The 22,694-nt window shown below is 45.5% G+C and overlaps 1 protein-coding gene across 5 annotated transcripts in view; it reads right to left on the bottom strand.

Annotated features, from left to right (window-relative positions):
- LOC143360495 (UDP-glycosyltransferase UGT5-like) overlaps positions 1-22,694 on the bottom strand; it is a 50,420-nt gene that overhangs the window by 14,721 nt on the left and 13,005 nt on the right. For 4 of the 5 annotated variants that reach the window (XM_076799420.1, XM_076799421.1, XM_076799423.1 and 1 more), the window contains exon 2: positions 9,919-10,138. In XM_076799420.1, coding sequence (XP_076655535.1) covers positions 9,919-10,138 — 220 coding nt within the window. Of the gene's footprint in view, positions 1-9,918; positions 10,139-20,540; positions 21,655-22,694 lie in introns of those variants that run through there. The other variant, XM_076799422.1, reaches the window with a different exon arrangement.

Genomic DNA, 22,694 nt, shown 5'->3' with positions numbered 1-22,694 from the left:
TTTTGTGAAAAAAAGTCGACAATACGGACATTTTGTCCATCGACGTTGCGGAACTCGGTTCGATCGTTTCGGAGGCGTTGAAATTATGAAGTCGTCGGACGGGCGGACGCGAACGTCTGTATTAAAGCGTTTTCTAAATGCGGCTTTCGTGTACATCGCGCTGAATGCATTATTCAAACACTTGTACCCGGTACACGTACCCGTGCCGGTGCCGGTGCCGGTGCCGGTACCCGTACACGTAACTTAAATAATGAAATTCAGCAGATCCGCGGAAGCCGGCTTTTTGCTCCTCCGCAGACTCGCTTTAACTCCGGAACGGAATATATTCCCGGTAAACACAATACCGAAGACGCGAAAGTTCCATTTGCAAATAAGCAACTTTTTAATCCGTCGCGAGACCGTCCGGCATAGCGATACCTTGCGAGTCAGCGAACTTTCGTATTCGCGGGTACAAAGGCTATCCTCGAGGAGCGAGACCGCTACCCCGTCCGAAACGAACATCCCTCCCTCGGGGGCAACATTCGCGAGAACGAAGGTCGTTCAAATTACAGCGCGCCTGACATGCTGCCGAACCGATTCTCTCTGCACGCGGAATATTCCAAGTTCGATGGGATTAACCCTAAAAGTTCCTGGGCCTCCGGAGATTCGAGAACTTTCCTTGAAAACCTATAGGAGAATCGCAGAGTCAGAGGGCAATGAACTCTCGTCCTATGTTTTCTAATTCCTATTCTTTTGGCAACTGTTTAACAAAGCTTTGGACGCCTTATGCTTGTACAGGGTGTCCGAACTCTGCGACAGAACTCTGACAAATTCTGTGATGGGATAAACATTTTTCTCAAGGTCATATTTTTTCGAGATTTCGAGGTCACCGGGAATTTTCTTCATAAACGGAACGATATATTTCCACCTATATATTTCGCGATACGATGGCCTAGAGACGTATCCGATCGCCTACAATACTATGACCTTCGCGTGACCTTGAGCGCAAAAATTCGTAAAACACCGGGCAATTGGAAGAGACAGCGAAAGAAGTCTTACAGTAGTTTCACCCTGTATATTTAGGGGTGAATTGAGTAATAAAAAATTGTTGAAAATTGGATTTTTTGTAGGTGGAATCGCGTTCCCATTGCGGGCGTCCTGCTCTCGAAAATAGACCTTCAGGGTTGCGCGTACTCGCCGGTGAAAGGAAAGGGCGTGTGTGGTGCGGCGAGGCGTGCAAGCTGCCACGTAAAGCCAGCAGCTAGCAGCCAGTAGTCGGAAGGTTGGAAGGGTGGTGGTGGGTAGTCAAAGTTTCGGCAGTTTGTAAGGAGGTACGAGGCACGCCTCTGCTCCTCCGCTTCTTCTTCGGTTACGGCTGAGGGATAACATAGTGCAGCTCCGTCGTCAAGTTAGCCCGACACCCGACTCACCCTTTCCCTTCGTACACCCGTTCATCCACCCCCAACCCCACGCAGTCGTTTCCAACGCCCCCCTTCTCGATCCCACCACCCACTCTCCCGCTTTGTCCTCGGGTTTTTCGCTCGGTTCGCTCCCTTCATCTATCTTTCTCCGTTTACCCTGCCCTCTCGTGCTTCACCCTCGCCTCCGTGTCCGCTTTATTGCCCTGTTGTTCCCGTCCTTATTCTCCTCGGAGCGTAACCCTTTTCGCCCGACGAGCTCCAGCTTGCGGAACCGACCGCCATCGCTATCCGTCCCGGTGGCTCGTTCTCGCCGGAGCTCTCCGGTCCTTTCCACCGCGGCGGATTTATTCGAGAGAGACGAAACGGGCCCCGGGATTCTTATCCGCCGTGCGCGACCAACCAAATCCCCGGTTTTCTTGCCGGGGATGCGGTTTCGAACGCCTACCGTCCTCACAGTAACTTTTCTCTATATATGTCGCAGAGACCTCCACGATATACGTCGCGGTATTATCCCCACTACCGCGCGGTGTACCCCGTTAGCAACCACAGAGCTCGAGAGTCCTCGGACGCCACGGAGAGTAAACATAACACGGCTCGGGTATCTCTCCTGCACGATACTTGTCACTGGCAAGACCCGTGCTGTTGACATACATCGAGAATTCACTGTAATAAGATGATTGGTACGTTCTTGACAGACGAGATTGTGCAAACCAAGCTGAATGATATTTTAACCGTCATTGTCACAACCCCTTGTATCTCTCGAGGCACCCCCGGCCAAAGTTTTTGTGGAATAATAATTGGAAACAAAAAGTTTTTGTGACCGTCGACTCTCATCATTTGACTGCGGATTTTTGTGCGGCATGATTGTCAATATTAGTTGCAATGTACAGAACATAGAAAAGTGCATCGAAGAGTGAAACTACAAGGTTTTGTAAGTTATCGATTCCCCTCGCTGAAAACGGAATAAAAAAGTAATGACCCTCTGAACTCGCGAGCGAACGTGCTCGGAACTCGGTCGAATTTTATTGTTATTCCGCGACTCCACTCTTCTCTTGTAATCGTAATGCACTTTACGGTGGTGCTGCCGCTCGCGCAAAAAGTCCGCTGCGGCGTCGAGGCAACAATTTTCTCTGCAATTAGCGTAGCGGCTGAAGAACTACCGGGAGATAAGCGAGCCTTCTTATTTGCGACTTGATGCCCTAACGACGCAGTCATTGTTAAATCGATGTATTATTAGCAGACTGCGAATCGTGATATGCTCTATGTTCCGACTGAAAGTTTGCTATGACATGAAACAGACACGTATTTCCTTTCTTAGTTTTGTGGACGTTCATCCATTAGTAGCATCTACAAATTTACGAAAGAGATTAACATTTACATTTTATTCTTAAGGAATACCAAGTCAGCAAAGACGATTTCTTTCCAATTCCATATTTAGCTGTTTTACAAGATTCAGAATACCAAAATTTCTGTGTTTGATTAGAAAAATCCTGTCCAAATTAAAAGCTGAAAAATCCTGTTTACAGCAATCACAAAAGCAGTGTCGGTCAGACCGGCCAAGGGAAATAATAAGTTGCCGATGTTGTCGGCCACTGGATGAATGGTAAATCACCAACTATTTAAACTGTCCAATAATCAATGAGAGCCCGGGGAGAAGTTCTTTGCGGGTGGCACCCGGCTCAAGAAACATCAATCAGAGACGAAGTTTCAGTGCTGGGCTCGCTCAGTCAATCGAACGTTCTCCCATTCATCAAAGCGGGACCGGGGACTCGGTACACTGGCCGAGAGTTAGGCGAGCCGGGCGTCCAATTACTTTCTCGTACGGAGACGTTCCACGCGTCATTACGCAGCGTCTCCGGTCTTGTTCATTTCCAGCCGACCCGGAACCACGGCTCCCCTTTCCCGTCCACCCTATTCAAGGTCCACCCTCGCCGTTACGCACCCCTTACGAGCGAGCAGGTGCTATGCTCCCCAAATCAGGATTTAGCCGCCGCCCCTTCACTATATCCGTCGCTAGAGATCAATTCCTAGCTCTGCTAGACCGACAGCGAAATTTTCGCAAGCTTTCACTTCGACACCTCCGATATTTCTCGAATTATTGAAACCACAGTCGGGCGGCGAAATTTTGAAAATTTTATAAACCGCGAAACAACTATGTAGGGAGAACTATGTAGGGACAACTACGCAAGGGACAGCGGGCGGAATCAGGCGAGTTAGGTGAATCTGGTACGTGTGCCGCTTAATGGCGGCTGTAAGTCGAAGTTCGCGTACAAGCGCAATCATGCGCAGAGATCTTGGTGGATCGAATGACCGTTTCGCGTCGCCTCGCGGGACCCTGGATCAGGTCCAGAACAGAATGTAGAGATACTATATCAGCGTCACGGACCCGCGACCCTTGGCATCGCCTAATTCGAGGAGTCGTGAACCACAGGCAATAATATAACTTCGGTTATGGGGATTTTAAGATCGCGCCGATCAGCCAACTACCAGAGGCGAAGCTTCATGGCCGACGGGATAGACGATCGACACTTTGACTCTGCCGACCCCGGGAACTCGTGATCGCGACCAGTTTATTGCACCGACGTGTCTTTAAGCGGATAAGTACTATCGGGTTACGACACGCAATGACAACATAATACCTTATCAGGAGATCGAGATACTTCCCAATTGGCAATCTCTTCTCGAGTGTCTTCCGCTATTGTCGTAGACTAACCAGAAAACGTAAGATTTATGATGACCTCTTCGTGTTGAAACAGAAATTGTGAATTTTATATCTCGCTGAAGAGATCTAATCTTTCTATAACCTACTCATCACTATATTTTTAGCCGTCTCATCATTTGATGACACATCTAAATTTGTGAGATCCAAAAAATAATACTATTTGCACAGTTTATCTTTGGCGTGAGAAATCTGAAGTAGGTACGTCAAGAAGATTAGTATATATTGCACATTTTTCTCGTTGTTACTCTAATGCAAGTCCAGTTCTCTGAGAAAGGGATGCTTAGTATTTAAAAAAATCCTCGTCCGCAAAGGGTTAATCAAAATGAACAGTATCATAACCGTAAGAAATAGTCAGCAAAAGACATTTCTCTCATTTCGATTTTTGTGAAATGTCCTACGGAAATTTTCATAAATTTCTGTGCTCCGCAATTGTAAACGAGAAATTTAAAGTTGGTCGTTTCGACTTGATTCTATTGCAATGGTATAAAATTGTATGTACTGAATCTAATAAAATTCAACCATGCTTCAAAAAAATAAAAGAAAAAGAAATGATTCGGTTACACGTAAAATTGGTATTTCAATAATATTTTCATAACAGTGCTGCACTTGGGGTGTGCTCAATAATTTGTTTAGACGACCTAGGAAATAGTGTGCACACAAATAATCGGTTTTCGAGTTCCGAATGCAGGAGGAAAATTTGTAATGAGCAGATAAAATATAATTTATACAGGCGTTTGTAATAGTTGATAACAGAAACTTGTGTTTGGCGCAATGGCCTACTTGATAGCGATTAAAATTAACACACTAGGCCGTTGCATTTAAATAGATACATACGCAATAGGTTATTCTTCGACGCAATGACAAACACAACGAGGAAAAATGACTAAAAGCGAGGAATACTATTTCGAATATTCAAGGAATATTCCAGAGCACGCATTTCTTACCTAATTGGTTCGAGGAAAAATTGCAGAGATGAACTGGAGAGAATCCATCAGCATCCCCACTGAGTCCACATAAATAGCCGAGGAGTACGCGACACCGATTCGCAAATAAATAAATAAATAAATAAATAGATCTAGTCGCTCTACCGAAGACTACCGACCGGGGTGGGCCCACCCCTCGTTACTTTCAGCTTATGATTTAAGGCCGATTTAATTACGAGCCACGCGAGTCACTGCTCGGAGCGATGAAAGCTGCTTAATAAATCAAAACGACGCGAAAGCGTTGGCAAGTTCGCGTTCGACGTGGCTCGGTTCCGGGTAATTACGACAGGCCAGGATTTACGAGTACGCCTTGGATCTTCGACAGTGCAGGGGTGCAGAGAGCGAGAGAGAGAGAGAGAGAATGAGAGAGTAACGCTACGCGATCCTCGCTGCGTGGCAGGTGTGATTGTATCCCCGTTACGTAACGCCTTGAATATTAATTAATAAATAGATTCGTGCCCGCGTAATTGGACGATCGCGATTTGCATCCCGTGGTTACGTGATCGAAATATAGGGCCGGGTAATCGGGCTCGGACCGTCCTCGGCTCTGCGACGAGTGTCCGCTCGTCACGCACACATAACGCGATGTCCAAGGGTCCCGCGCACACACGCGCACACACCGCAACACACGAGCGAGCACAATTTGCATTCGCTGCCGCGCGAACTATGCGAGTCGTTAGAGATTCGCGAACGTACTGATGTCTGACGGCTCATTCCCCATCAAATCGATCACCTTTCGCTGTCCCCCGTGTCCGGGATTTCGTGCGAAATCAGTATCATGCGTCGCATGCGTAATTGGGGGGGGGGGGGTTTAAGTCATCGTTTTTCTCCCGTCGAATTTCTTTGCAAATTATTGGCCCTCGAAGTTTGCGGTTTTTCTGACCGCCTTCGGGGGAACGGGTCGCCTTTCGGAATTTTTTTTCGGGAAACCGTTCGGAAAATTTTGACTCGGAATGCTCTGGCCCGGTGCGAGAGTATTTTTTTTACTCGAGGAGTGATTTTATTACGTTGGAAATTCGAAGTGAAATCTTATTCTGTGTATACGACAATGACGGTGAGGCAAAATTGTTTTTTTTTTTGGAAATTGTACGAAAGGTATTCATTGCTCTATGACTACAATAGAAATATCCGCTTCCATTTAGAAAAGCATTGACAACCTTGAAAAATATTATCCACTCTCACCCAGAGTATTTGTTGCCCGAATAGTCGAACAGCTGTTACACTCGACACAACAAAAGGACCGATAAATTCCGTGCGTTCGAGAAATCCAAAAAAATTGAAAAAATGAATGAACAAAGTTGTGGTCTGCGATTCGTTCGACGGTGACGTTCGGCCAATGTTTTCCGCCATTGCGCCGTAAACAAAGCGCATTTCGATTTAATGTTTTCCGTTTAACAGTTAACGCGCGTTGTCTACGATCCTTTTACCGTTCGCGACATCGATCGAATATTTTCCGTCGGGAGGGGATGGTTCTGCCGGTGATTTAAATAAAGAGGAACTTCAGAACGCGCTTTATTATCAGACGGGAGATTTATTTGGCGATCAGGCGACGGTTTCGAGTCGCGGCCGATCGAACATGGTCCGCGTGTGGAACGAATTGCTCGGCTAACGACACGATGAAATGCGAGACAGGAATCGGCGTAAAACCCGTGCCGGGGTCGGGTCGGGTCGGGTCGGGTCGGGTCGGGTCGGGTCGCGTGAGCCGTCGCAATTGTTAAACGCGGCGTCTCATGCACGGCTAATATAAAATTAACGAACGATTTCGGAACAGCGTCCACCGGGCCCGACACCGGTTCTGTCGTGACGCGCTCTACAAGCCGCCCTGCACCTCGTAATCACCACTTCCCGTTGATTTATGGTTGCGAGTTCTTGCCTTGCCTTTCCTCCCCACCCCGCGCAGTCCGTGGTAAGAAAGTCGTCGCGGATAAGCGCAATCAGGCGGTTGTTGGACGATGGTCACGATACCGGGACACTGGATACCCCTGCGACTCGTATTTCAACACCGTTTAACATCATTTCGATGATGTTGCACAAACCAGAGAACTCTGTTTTTATTGTTCCCGGTGCAAAACGACGGAACATCTACTCCAGAGTGGTAGATACGATTCGTACATTGATATGAAAATTATTTACCCAAATCTACACATGTACAGTAGAACAGGTTTTTGTGCGGTCCTTTGTAATGTTCTCATCACAAGATGATGCGCAAATTTTGAAAATTTGTCCATGTTTAACACGTCACCCATATGTGGGTGACGGAATTATTTGTGCAGGTTTTAAAATGAATTTTGTACGTTGATATATTCATTGTACTAAACTTGATTAGGATCCGTAACATGCAAGAAAGTTGGAGGATTACTCAGAATTATACATTTAATTTTTTACAATTTTCATTTCATTAAATAACTTACTTTGATTTTATGCAATTCTTGGGGTTTCCAGTTTGGCGATCAAAGTGTTGAAATGAGAGATTAAATTTTTTTTTAAATGTTTCCATGTGTAACAATTATTTATTTTGTTTGGAAACCACTTTCTCGCTATTTGATAAATCTCTGACATATTTTCTGAGCGAGACTTTTTTTACGCGGTCCCTCTCTACCGCATAAAAAAAATTTTCTTTAACACTAGGTTTACGGAACCCGTCAAAATGACGGGTTCTAATTTTTTTAATTTAATATATTAAGATTCTAAGGATGCATATATGAGAAATTATTTATCAAATTTATTTCTTTGGGTATACATTATTATTTTTAAAATATTGCTTAAAATGTGGGTAGCACATTCTTTTTATTTCTATAAAGTAATGCAAAGTAGTCGTTTTTAGTGCTCCGTAAACCTAGTGTTAATATGTTGCGAAAAATTATTTGTTATAGCTATTTACGAAATTTCTGAATATTTCTTCTTTGTTTCTTTTATGCGGTCCCTGTCCACGGCACAAAAACAGGTTTGACTTGACAGTTTTCTTCCGATATAAGGCGAAACCAGCTATCGCCCTATTTCGGATCAGAGTTTCTACTCTTATACATAGGATTATACATGGTCCGGTCCTCCGGAAGCCTCGAAACTCGTTCGGAAAAAAGGGGGTAGGTCGGCTGGTGATAGAATATCGTCTGGCGGGGACGTCTGAAATATTCATGGTCGCGTCGAGCAATTATCGCGGCTCGAGAGAGAGATAGAGAGAGAGAGAGAGAGAGAGAGAGAGAGAGAGAGAGAGAGAGAGAGAGAGAGAGCGAGCGGATCCGCTCGCGCGTTGCGTAAACAGAAAGCTGGCCGTGGGTGGCGAGCACGCGGGTGGATATCGTCGCGTCGCGGTTTCCGCTGAGCGGCCGCCGTGCGGTTAACAAGTTATCCGAGGGTCGCATTGAATAATGTAGAATTTAATTTCGGCCGGTTCGGGCTCGACGGTCGTCATCGGTCCGCGGCGTTGATTCGTACCGTGAAACATTTAGCGGCCGTGAAATTTCCCATGCGACCGGCGAGCACCGGATACGAGCGGGACACACACAGACGACCGGGGCGGCTCCGTGGCAAAGTACGTCGGTTGCACCTCGTCCAGGTTTTTTTTCCGGCGCGTTGCATCGGGTCGCGACGTTGCACCGCCGCTGCAACTCGTATTTGTCGATGGACGAGGACCATCCGGAGAACACGTCCGCTCTTTCCGCGATTCGTGCCTCGAATTTAGGACCGACCTTCTCTCTACTAAACCCCCCCCCCCCCCGCCCGGCAAACGACCTGGCGAAAAGGTTAGGGTGGAAAAAAAATGGGGACGTCCGGGACGCGGAGAAAGGAGAACGCATAAAGTGTCACAGCGGCGAGGGAGAACGGGGGTGTGCGAGGGGTGAGAGAGAGAGAGAGAGAGAGGGAGAAGAGGGCTCTGGAAAAACACCAGTGAGCCGCGTTACGGATTAACGGGACCCACCCCCTCCCGCGCCTGTGCATCCAACGACGATGCACTTCCCGGGTATCCGAGCGTCCGGACAGCTCGTGAGATATTCAACGGACCGAATATCCGGCCAGATTATACGATTTTCCTTTTTTGCCGCGGTTCACCCCTGCCCCATCCGTTTCCCCCGCTCTCTTTCTGGCCTTTTTCCGTTTTTTCTTTTTTCTTTTTTCGTTTTTCCCCAGGTCTCGTTTTCTTTTCCCCGACGCGCGATCTACCCGACGGGTACCGATGCGCGCGAGTTTTAGGGGATTCACCGAGATACGTTCTCGAGCACGGATTGACGGTGTATCGACGCTAACCGGCCGCTATGAATCATTTAGCCGAGGAGGAAAAGTAAGCGACTTCCGTTTCCGTGACGAGCCCACCGGTATCGCACCTCCGGAATGTGTGCGGTGGGTTTTTCTATCGGTTCACGCTAGGCTTGACACGTGGTCGGTTTCGGGAGTGATGTATCCCGGCCTCCTGTTGCGAGAACGTCTTCTATACTACTGTTCCGACCAACGACTAAATCACTATGGACAGGCTATGGTCTTTTCGGGGGAAATGAATAAATCCTTTGTGCCACTGCACCGAAGTGGCGGGGGTCAGTTGGGGTTGTTGAAGCTGGTAACGGCTCTCTGAACATTTGATCTTCTTCAACACTAAACTCACCGAGCATTAGACGTGACTAGTATTGTTTTATAAGAATGACTGAATTTGTTTAGATTTTGTGGGATTTTTGTATGCTTGAATAAACAAATGTATCGAATCAGTTCCCATGGAGGCATCTTTATAATTTCAATCATTATACGAGTATGCGTTGTTTATATGAAAGTGGACTGTAAATCGACGGATCGAAAACCATAGGAAAAAATCAAAGGAACGTACTTGGTATTATTGAAAACTTCGTCCAAAGCGTGTCTCAGGTTCTGCTCGTTCAATTCAGTGAATTCTACGATTTCTGCGACACCCCTGGCTTTGGCTGCCATAGCATTCAGATGCTGATCCCCATAAAATGGCATCAATACCATCGGCACTCCGCTATAAACGCCCTCCGACAAGCCGAGGAGTCCGCCATGACCGAAGTAGCACTTGACGTTTGGATGATCTACAACAACAAAAATGCTTATGTTATTTCACCTGGTTATTCTCATAACCGCATCGAACGTACAAATCAATTCGTGACCCTTCACAAACAATTAAAACACCTCAAAGAAAGCCCTCTGTGGCAAGTTTCAAGTCGGTACCCCTACCACAGGGGTAGCTACGGGGTAGTAACGGTTTTACGAATTATGCTCCGTTTCTTCCGTTCCGCTTGACGAAAAATTACGAAAAAATTCACGAACATTCTACCCGACAGCACACACAGCCGTGAATTTTTTCCCGAATTTTTGGTCGCAAAGTCGATTTTTAAAAAATTCCGGAAACTCGAAAATCGCCGATTTTGTATTGAAGTCGTCAGACGACCACGTTTACATCGTGACAGTTGTCAACGTGCATGTTTTTCGTATTAGGCAAGCACGTTAAAAAAAGAAAAAATCGAAAATCTCCAAGTCTATGTTCGCCGCGACAAAAGTTCCGCTCAAATCCCCAGCGAGGCGACAAAAGGGCCGGGGGGAGCAAGTTCCCTCATAAATATACAACGTTAGATTTCGTTGCGCCGTCAAATATGAAAGATTTTCGGCGGTCGGGGGGACGGGTTCCCCGGGCGATACGAGCTTATTACGGCCGCTGGTGAATGCTATCTTCGCCGGAAGGATCACGTCAGCCCGTATAATAAGGGAGGCCAGGGAAGACTTCCGGGTACGGCGGCGCGTTTAAAAGAAATCCCGGCGTCACGGATGCTCGCCTGAAAAATTCCTGCAGCCGGGCGTTTATCGCGAGAAACTCGACGTCTCTCGCCGCAAGAGAGACAGAGAGAGACAGAGAGAGAGAGGACGTCATCGCATAGCGCCCCGATTCCCGCACCTCCGGCGTCGATTCTAATGTCAAATTCCATTACGCCAACCCTCGGCGAGCCCCGACAGCCCCGTTTCGCCCGCGGAGACGTGCACAGGGTGTCGAGAAAGTATTGTCTTCGGAGCGGTTGGATTTACATTTTTCTAGAAAAAGAACGAAATCGTCTGAGACAATTAACCCTTTCCACTGACTGCCCCCTCTGAGGCGCCGCAAATAATTTAAAATAATTCCCACATTGCTAAATTGTGTCTGCGTTTAAGATCGTAAAGTTAGGAAGAGAGAGATATAGGTCACCCTTAGTTTGTCAATTTTTATTTACCGGGCAACATAGAGAAAAATTCGGAGGTTCCAGTTGATACGCGGAGTCTAATGTTGAAACGCCATAAGAGACCTGTCGATAGGGAAGCCCCTTCGGTAAATGACACTGCGGTCGGAAAATCGGTAGTTTCCATCTATCAACGCTAACACGTGTTGCTACCTCACGACTTCGTAACCCAGTCTCGCTGACACCTGTACCCCTGCGCTGTTCTAACTAGATAATTGACTATCGCTTGTCAAGGACGCTACGTTATCGGCGGGTCCTCCGTGGCATTTTGACGTTGCAGGCACAATCGAAGAAATTAACGAGCATTCGAAGGAAATACTTGACACGTTCGTGCACCGATTGTGCAAAACGTTTCGTATCGATTGTGTGCACGTGTTGCGTAAACATTAATCAACGATATTCGTAGATATTCCTGATCTTTTACTGTTAAATTGCGTGTTATAAAAATCGCGGGAAATCAAACGGAATTTTTGTAATTTTACATTTTCTGCTCGGTACGCTCTGTGCTTGGTACGTTTTGTGCAAGGAAAGTTCTGAGCGCGGTAATTTTTGTGACAGGAAAAATTTGTGCTCGGTAATTTTTGTGCCAGTAAAATTTTATGCTCGGTACGTTTTGTGCCAGTAAAGTTTTGTGTTCGGTAATTTTTGTGCCAGTAAAGTTTTGTAACAGGAAAATTTTGTGCTCGGTAATTTTTGTGCTCGGTACGTTTTGTGCCAGTAAAGTTTTGTGCTCGGTAATTTTTGTGACAGGAACATTTTGTGCTCGGTAATTTTTGTGCCAGTAAAATTTTGTGCTCGGTAATTTTTGTGCCAGTAAAATTTAGCGCTCGGCACGTCAACGCAGAAAATTTTCTATTTCGCATAAAGAGCCAGTTATCAGTTGCATGCTTCGCGACTCGTCCGTCGGGCAAGATCGAAATATCAATTCCCCGCGGCGAGCATGCTAGTCGTAAAACGCGGGGGTAACATCCCCGGGAAATACCGACGCGTTATTTCTTCGTTACAGACGGCGTAAAAGTGTTTGCGGCATAGCAGATAGAATCTCGAGGAAATCGTCGCAGCGCCGTGTCGTCGACCGATTTTTCCCTCTGTCGCGCGGAAGAGAGGGAGAGAGAGAGAGAGAGGGGGGGGGGAGAGAGAGAGAGAGCAGAGCGCATAACCGCCGTCGGTTGCAAAAATTCATGCCAGCCGATAGATATCCCCTGTCACGTATTGACGCGCGCGTTCCACGAAGACGTATCGAGTGCGAAACCTCGAGTGACGCTCGTCGAAAGTTGCGTTATACGGCGATACGTGTGTATGGAACACCGCATGTACGGGGTGTCCAGAAATAAAGTCGATTTCAACAAAATAATAACGAAAGTTGCACTGTATTTTCACATCTACAGAGTAGGTAGAATTATTTCGTTATTCGCGTCTTTATTCGCGTTGTTCAATCTCCACAAGCTTCTAGTGTTCACCTAAATGCCCTCGCGATTATTTCAGCATCCGAACCGTATTTCATTCGCATATTATTATGAGATGAATGGCGACTGATCGTATCTATTTGTCTTCAATTTATAGCCGTGCGCTGCCGAACCAGAATATTTCAACACATGTTTGACGAAACAATGGAACTGGCTCACCGGCATCAAAACAATTCCGTCCACTTCGAACACTTTTATTATTTCAAATAATCAGCGAGAACGTTATTCGTTGAAGTCGTAAATGTCGTGTAACTGCGAACAGGGAAATGGCAATTGTTTTACGCGAAAGCAACCAATCGACAACATTTCTAACATTTCTTGTAATAAACAGCAAATTAAAGACGGACCAAAAATTGTGTCAAGACTTTTGCAATGACCCAATACTTCTCGGATCCGCTGTACACAGGGTGTCCCAAAAATTTCGGATCTCCTAGAGAGGGGAGGTTCCTGAGGTCGTTTAAAGTAACTTTTGTTAAGAAATTATTAGCGAAGAACACGGACCGAAGCGCGATCACAGCGCTCCATGGCGGGCGAGAGTTCAACTCTGAGCGTAGCGATGGCGTCGCGTCGTGGTGGAGTAGTGAACAAGAGGAGCAGAAATTTATTTAATCAGAACTCGCTTAATAATCCATAAACGCACTTGCTGCTTCGTTTAGTTTAGGGAGGACGTGCAGATTGGTACGCTGTCCTTCCCTCAGAAGGTTTCTTAAGGGAGCAATGAAGACTTTGAAGCGTGTACGAATACTCGCGCGAGTCGGCGTAGAATCGAAGGTATTCGGACGTTCCAGGTAGTTACCTAGGGATAACCCCTTTAAGATACCGGGCGTAAGCCCATTATCCGGCAGTAAAGTAGACAATCATGTTCGAGTTAATTCGAAGCGTCGCGGGTCGTTGATGCCGATCCCGCAAATCCACGGGGCAAATTGAGTCGCGATCGATCCCCATTTGAAATTTCACCGATGCATCACCGGACGACGGACTGCATGGCATGGCATGGCATCGAGTTAGCATGCTACCGGCTCCGGTCCGACCCGCCTGATCTAATAGACCCGTAAAAGTAACAAAGAAGTATATCCTATTCCTTAATGGACGCCGGGGTAGGAATAAAGTGGACCCGGGGTAGGATGATTCCGCTTTTACCCGAAGGGGTAACGCGATCCCACGTTTCCGTGCCCCGCCTTTCCGCCGTTAAACGCGATACTCGAGGGCATTGCGTGTCAACACATCCACATACAAAGCCACCCCTTTCAACCCCCGCCCCCGCCCCCGCGTTGCCCCATCCTCGATATCGTTGCCTCTAAAATCAATTACATTAGCGGATCGTATGCGAATTGACAGAATCGATTGCAAACATGTCGTGAATGGAACGATGGCGGCTCTGTGATCAAGGGGAGTCGGCGTCGATTTATCAACCTGTCCGGGGGCCCCCGGTTTGTTCGATCCAGCCCGCGGAATGGAGTATTCAAATTTTTTTCCCGAAAAATCAACCAGATCGATCATCCGCCTTCGAAACTATTTGCCAGCCGGGTATCACGCAGGCTGATCAGCGGACAACGGATCTTTATGCGAGATAAACATTTTCTAAATGGATTACGAAGAATTTTTATTTTGCAGAAAGATCCACCAGTCTAGTCGTTCCTCGGAATAACTTTACGCCATCGCGCGCAGGTGATGCGTGTGTCTGTTTTCGAGGAAAGATGGTGATTCGAATGCAATGAAATCATCAAGGTTTTCCTGCTTTTCTAATATGCTCAAGCGCATATTTGTCACGCGATGTTCAAACGACAGGCGTAGATAACTATTTCACGGAACAAGGCCTGGTGAATAATCAGCGTGAGACAGCGCTTTTCACATCAATCGGCAATAAATGACAAATCATTTTTACGTCTTTGGCTTCGGCGAATTTTGCTAAAATATGAAATTAGTTCATATGACGGTACTTATCGAACTTATTCGCGTTCTTTTCTACTCGATACAAGCTTTCAAAAGCGTACTCTGCAAAAAAACACACAACTCCTGTAATTTTTATTATTTTTACTCGAGAAAAATACCGTATGTACCTCAAATATCGAGAAATATGTCCGCAAAATCTCGACACAAAGAGTGCCACAGTTGTGCCAAAAAAAAAAAATTCCTAAAATTGGAACACCCCCTTAAAGGGAGAAGTCGAAAAATGAATGAACATTTTTTTTTTAAATAAATCACTTCCGATAAATTAAGGGGACTCCTCCGCTGAACGGAACGACTCAAAGAAAACTTGTTGTTTTGTATCGCGAAACCAAGAGGTCTCGACCGACGTTACTGATCGACAATAAATAACGAAGAAACGCGGAAACAAAAGTAAAACCGCAGGAAAGAAACGAACGTGGGTTTTAGTTGGCACGGTTGCACTGTACCAATCAAGTAGCGGGAATTAACGATTTCCACGGTTTCGTAAAAACAGTACGGCCGAGCCCGGAGTTACGATCAGCTGTTCGGGATCGTGCACCTTTTCGCGTGCGCTTAAAGCGTGCGAAGTATGTAATACGAGGCAAAACGCTGCCCCCACGATCTTATCGAGATCACGAAGACCGAGGAGGGTGGCCGGGGATCCAAGGAACCGGGACCAGGAGATACAGCAGTCACGGGACGAGATAATAAAATTAAACCGATCGATCCCAGCCTCCCCTCCGGTCGAGTTACCGGCAGTTTCTAGCTAGATTATCTGGCCACCGAGGAGGCCGCGCGATGCAACCCTCCACCAGGAACACCAACCCCTAAGCTTCAACTCGATGCCGGTGCTTCGTGAGCATCGTATCCGTTTCCAGAATTCGGTATTATACTATTGCTCCGATATAAGGCGACGACGCTTCCTTCGAAACAAGGAGATCGACAGTCCCTCTTCTCGTTTACAAGTTCTCTCGACACCGTCAAAACGGGTATGTCATATTCTACCTTTTTCATTAATAAATATTTTCGAGGAAAATAGCAACCATTGGATTCTGCAGATTTTTCCCCAAAAGTCTCCAGATTTTTAATTGCATTTTTATAAAAATTCCGGTGTCAGTAAATTCCAGAACGTTCGTTATTTTCCTTTCAGATGAAAAGTAGATTATTCGTCATTTAATACCGATTGCTGTTACCCAATATTGGTGGATAAAGCGCATTAAAATATCTTTCACGGTGAGTGTACTATAGATAGTGAAATACTCGTGGCAATTATGAAGAAATGCGTAAACAAGAAAAATAGCAAATCATTGCCCGCTGGCCACCGGAGTTACGCTCACGTTAAGCATGTGCAAAAAACCTGAGTTGCGTAATATAAACGGTCATCCGATGTCATTACTCGTCACGCGCATGAACGTGCTATCACAAACGCTTACTAATTATGCTTGGCAATAATCGATTATCACACATGTCCGATAATGCGAGAAATATCGTACCGCCACTCGAAAATGGAAACACAGATAGACCAACTGATATATTGTTTCAAATAAGATTCCCATTAATGTTCTAACATGACTTTTACATTTCACGTAATTTCCAAGAAAAAATGCACGCTATAGTGATTTGCAAATTTCACGGTTCACCTTGTCATAAAATGTCGAAGAAGTTCTCGTAGCTTGTCAAAAAATGAATTATTCGAGCTGAAATTTTCACATAATTTTCGAAAAAGAATTTACAACGAGTATTACTGTATTTTACGGTCCCGTGTTTTCTGCTTTTCTTTTATTTCCGACATAATTTGCAATTGAAATCAGTTCCACCGTTCGCCTGCTCAAAAAGGACAAGGATCGAAGGTGTGGTATATTATGCGAAAATTAATTTTTCGAGCTGAAAATTTTTGTACGTGTTCCTCGAAACACTGTGTAAACGTGTAAAATTCGCTATGAAAAATTCTTGAGGCGTCAGTTGCGATTGAATGCCCAGGCATTCCCCTTTAATAATTGCATAATGATCATCACGCGGAGGTGAGATCGCGTCGCAGAGAGAGAGAGAGAGAGAGAGAGAGAGAGAGAGACAGAGAGAGATTGTTGGAAGTTATGAGACGTTTTCCTGCAATTTGTAGGTCGGCCACGTTGCAATCGATTGCGCAAGTCCGACTAGGCGACCGCCTAAGCTACCGACTCCCAAATTGTCGCCGAAGAAGGTCGGAGTGCACGAGGGGCCAACCGAGGGGGCAGGATGAAGTCTTCTTCCCGGGGCAGGTTTAACGGTGATTTATGTTGCCAGCAGAGTCGTTAGCGAGTTGCCTAATTAAAGTCATTTCGCTCGACGGAGGCCAGAAACCTGCAAAACTACCTGGGCCCGGGGAATTCCCGTGGTCCTGCCGCCTTATCCTTGGCCAAACAGCCAAACAACCGAGTCCAAAGCTTCGCCGAAAGAACGTCTTTGTCGCAGCGAGGCTGGCGGAGCATTCAGAACATGCCCGGTGAATCATGCCCCGAAGGACAACCTCGCCCCTCAACCTACTTTCGACAATGAAGCGATCATTATCTCCTCAAGGACCCGGTCAATCAACTTGATGACCGTTGCCTTCTAATGCGCCCTAGACACGAGAAACTCCCGGCCGTTATAATGATCGAGGCTATAATCGTTCAACGAATATTTCGTCGGCTCGCGAAAATGCCGAGACGCGAGTTATTAATCTGTAAATCGCAAAAACACGAAATTACTTTGTCACCGTTTCTTCACCGTGTAATTACAATGACTTCTCTGTATATGTCGCCAAGGCCTGCGTGATAATCGTCGCGGAATTATCCCCACTACCGCGGACTATACCCACCAAGCTCGAGAGACCTTACACGCCGAGGAGTGTAAACGTAACACTGCTCTGAGATGTGTCCTGCACGATATTTGACACTAGCAAGACCCGCGTCGTTGACATATATCGAGAAGACAATATCGAGTCTTACAGTGAATACAACATTAATCTCATAACTATTTTACTGTACAAGTAGTAACATCGATCGCTCCCTTCGCGAGGCATTTATTCGAATACGGTCCATCGGTGGCCATTGTTATCTCAATTTATACAGTCCACACAACGATTTTTCTTCCCTCGTTCTCTGTTTTCTCTCTCTTTGAATATTCTTTCTTCTTTTTGCACGATCGTTCGGAATTCGGTTAGAAAACCCTGGGCGATAATTTGAGTTCCACGGGCATGTCAAGTGGTAATTACTCCCTCTCCGGCTGATTCAGCAATCGGAGAATAATGCGCTATCCGATGATCGAAACCGGACATGTTGCAGTATCAACATCCACCGCGATATCATTTCGAAGCATCGAAAGCTCCTCGACTATGCAAAGCCGCTTTGAATGTTTCTAAACTATTTGACGCGCTCGCCGCCTCTGCGCTACAGCAAATACCAGGAGGGGTGGGGAGGGGGGAGAGGAGGGGAAGAAGGGGGCGTATTCGAAGCCCGTTTCGGCCTCGGAATCCGCTTTCGATATTTCCCAACGATTTTCGACGGTTCCCCGGCCTCGATCAATTTCAATCGCAATAGTAGAATTTCAATTTCGATTTCGAGCACCCGGGGATCCGTTCTTCTCTGTGCCCTTTTATCCCCGCCGACCGGCGATACCAATATGACGATATTAAGCGTTTCGTTACGAAACATTATTCGACGGAATGCTCCGGAGAAGATTCCCGAGGAACCAGTGCACAAATCAAGTTTGACAACGTCGAGGAAACGTTGCAAGATGAAACGGCAGAAACATTGTTTTTCAACGATCAATGCAACAACTTTGATCGCACGGTCAAGGACTTCGCGGGTGATCGTCTTAACCACTGCTCCGAAGAACACTGCTAGCGGGACCTAGTCACTCGAATACAGCAATTTGGTGGCAAAACTCGATCGTTTTTAATCGTTCCTTGTGAAACTTTGACCAAAATATTCGTGACATTTTTCCGATTGAAACGACACCAAACACGATACAGTTTGGATCACGTTTAATCGTTTAATCCGTGATAAAGTGGAACCTCGATTATCCGAACTGTAATAATAGAACAGCTACAATGCTAGGTTAAATATACTGATTCGTACAATGTCGTGTCTACTTTAGATTAAACTATTTACGTGTTAGTCGAACGATAGAGAATTCAGATATGATTCGGATAATCGAGGTTCTACTAGATCGGCAATTAAACGGGTAAATATGACACAAACTGTATCGTGTTTGGCCTCGTTTTAATCAGAAAAACGTGACAAATATATTCGCAAAAGTGAAGAAATGATTGACAAGAAACAAGATTCGTCAATTGATCAAGTATCATTTACTAGTATGTACGTTTCGTAAAATATACATACAGATAAGCAACAACTGATATTATTTTACTAATATTATTAATGGTATTTTTGAATGGATTCAGAACAGGAGTCAACACATTCTGAGAGTCACAGAGCAAGACGGAAATACAATATCTATTGACGAAGTAATTTATAGACTTGGTATGCATAAACGAGTTCCACGGTTGCTCGTGCTGCGTATTAAATACACCTTCTTCCATCAATACAGATCACGGATGAATCACTGTTTAGCGCGGTCAACATGAACGACTGGTTATGGAATAGACGATCCTCGCCTGATAACGAGTACGTTAAACAGGCCGCAATCTATTTCGGTTCTAAAGCGAAAATTAATTTTCTTAAGGCCGCGTTGAGAGAGGAATTACAGGAATTAAGAATTCTCATTAAAATGCAACTCGGCGAAAAATCTCTTTCCATTTACGTTTTCCATTACCCAAGTGAAGGTGGAGGTTTCTTGTATAGGCATAGTCGTGAAAAAAAATGGTGCAGAGAGAACTCTCATTATCGTTGTATAATCATCAGAGAAGTTACATGCCGCGGGGGAAAAAAATCGATATTCGCGTAATATGTAACGTAGTTCCATTGATGATACACAGAATGAACCGCGCGCGGAACGTGATCGACTTTCGTTTCCTTTTGTTAGCGAGATAATTAAAATTTCTTTGTTCTAGCCCGAGTCGAAGCTTCAAAATGATTACACTTCATTTGTAAACTAATTGTAGGTTCGTCGATAAGAATGTGACCTTGGAAAGTTACATAAATAATTTTACATAAGCTTCTCAAGAATTTAACTTTAAAAAATGTATGTATCCAGAACACGTGTCATGGACACGTGTTTTTAATCGTAAATCGGTTTGCGATAAAAATATCCACTTCCTTCGATAACAAAACGTCGATTCCTCGTTATCGACTTAGGCGTGACATCATAGTTGAAAGAAATTAATTATTTGGAACAGCTATAACTTAAAAATGGATTAACATACAATCGAATAATCGAATAAGATTATCAGATAATTATGGTTAGTGATTGTATTCTAAAAAATTATCGGTGCAAGCGATTTAATCAGTGGTCACTGCTATAATTAAAAACTTTTGCCGACTAATCCCCAGTATGTTTTTGCTGAAAAACTGTAGTTGGAAAGATACAATCCAAAATTTCTATTACTGGCTGATAAAGAAACTGTGTTACTAATATCAGACTCTCGACTAAAGGTCACCGAATTAGTCACCGACTTTATGATTGGGTGAAAGTACTGATGAATAATTGTAATTACATATATGAAACAATTTTGTATTGTATTTTCGTGCAAACTGGACTTATGGTGAATGTCCGCCAAGGCAGGCGGAGTATGAAAACCCAGATCCTCTTAGCAACCTGACCTAACCTAGCCAAGATACCTCGGTCCCTTTCATTTCGAGGACATCTCCGGACGCAAGAAACAATACCACCAACAAGCCACCTCTACTCACTCAGTATGTCGAACTGAGGAAGCCACTTCTTCACGAGGACATTGTCAGGTTTCTGGGGCAAGTCATCGGTCTCCCATTTCCAGATGACTTTCCTTGGTAAAGAGGCGAACAGGTTCAACAGAACAGTCAATTTATCCTCGGGCATGGTGGCCGCTTTGATCACCGAGCCGAGATTGAAGTACAATACACCTTCGTGCGCCTCATCAAGGAACTTCTTAATGTCCTTGGGCAGGGGATTGTTTTTCTCTGGAATCTGTAGGCCACCGACCTCCACGACGTTCGGAGGGTACGGTTGAGGACCATGAAGACTGAAATGCGTGTTGACCAGCATCAACGAAGCGTTGCTGACCATCTCCTTCAGATTGGTAACACCAGGGCCGTAGTACTTCTCTATCAAGCTCTGATCGGACCAGTGAAACGTAGTGCTAGCTGACACGGTCATCACCAAATCGGCGACCACATTCCACATTCTCTGCCCGAAGTTCATCGGCCTCGGCGACCTTGAGAACATGGACGGCGTGTAGCTGGCCTCGAAAGAGAAGCCTAGATCAGTGTGTACCCACGGCATCAGCTGATGCGTGGACACCTCGATGAACGGCGCGTCTTGCTTATGAAACAGGGAGAAGAAGCAATGCGTGTTGAAGCTCTCCGTGATCACCAGGTCGAACTTCTCGTCAGCTGCGATGAACTCCTTCACGCGAGGATTGGTCAATCCGGCTTCGCAGGCCTGCTGCGCCATGTCTTTGATCATGAAGATGTTGTGAAAGATTCCATGCGTCGAGTGCGTGAAGTTTTGCAGGCTGGCGATGTTGATGAACGAGCTTTGCTTCTCCGTGACCAGGCTGATGTCCTTGTAGTTCGACAGAGGCTCCTCGGCCTTGTCTTTCTCGGTTCTAGGGAAATAGGAGATCACCGTCAGGTCGTGACCGCGACGCCCTAACTCCTCCAGCAGAGGTTTAAATACGGCGAAGTGACTTCTAGCCAGGTGACCGAACACTGCGAGGATCTTCAGCTTCCGTTCGGGCTCGTCCACGCGGGCCGAGCAACACGCGAGAAGCACCAGAGTGCACAGGAGGACCCATCGGGGTCGTGAAACCGTCATTATGGACGCTGAGGAACCTGGTCGACGCGAGGCAACCGAAGTTCTGACTGGCAACGATATTCGAGGATCGAGTATTAATTACTCATTTTCATGAGAATCTCGATTTGGAGGGGATCAGGGTTTCACGGGCCACGAAATCTCTCGCGATTGGAGGAGACGTCCGACGTTCTGGAACATGTGCGGTTATATCGGGTACTTGTGGATGGATATCGGGTGTACCTGGGATAGATTGATCAGTGATATCAGTGAGATTGTCGTGGTTTAATTACGTCTAACATTACGCAATGCTTAGCAGCCGTAATCAACAAACGACAATGAACCTCCCAAACCTGATCGCGTTGGTAAAGTCGAAACCTGACCATGATGGAACTTTCTCTCGTCATGGTATAATAAATATGCAATAACGAAAGATCTCTATCCACTCATTGTACTGGAACATTTGGGGTTAAACTTCCACCTTAGCGGCCCTGAATTTTAAACTCTTTAATGTATAATTCTAGGCGAGGAAATGCCAAAAGTTTTGCATCAAAATATTTTATATTAAGATCTCTATCCACTCGTCGCACTGTACTAGAAAAAGGGTTAAACTTCGCCTTAGGAGTCCAGAAATTTTTAACTCTTTTCAATATATTCCTGTATATGTTAACAAGAAAATGCCAAAAATCGAAGTTTTATGGCGAGGAATTCACCGATTCAAAAGTAATTCGTGATTACAGTGGAAAAAAATAAATTTGAATGTTCTAATTTTAATGATATCAGTAATCTTCTGAAGAATTCTCGGCGAATCTCCAGGAAAAAAGGACTAGAATCTCTTCTAGAATCTCTTTTGTATTGTATGACAGTTATGATGTCTGCTTCTGTTGGCTGTTGGCAACTATCAATAAAAAGTCAGAACGCTTACAATTGCCCGAATAGCCTCAGTGATTTGACTCAAGGCTGGCGGCTTCTTTATTCATTAGAAAACATGGAACTCTGTGATCTGTCAACGTGTCGCCATTGTCGGGGGACTGTAAATTAGAAAAGTTATTTTTATTTTCAACTTCTATCTGTGG

Source organism: Halictus rubicundus, chromosome 13 (assembly GCF_050948215.1).
Source record: "Halictus rubicundus isolate RS-2024b chromosome 13, iyHalRubi1_principal, whole genome shotgun sequence".
Taxonomy (NCBI): domain Eukaryota; kingdom Metazoa; phylum Arthropoda; class Insecta; order Hymenoptera; family Halictidae; genus Halictus; species Halictus rubicundus.
Note: the sequence above shows the minus strand (reverse complement) of the source record. Positions and strands in the feature narration are given on the sequence as shown.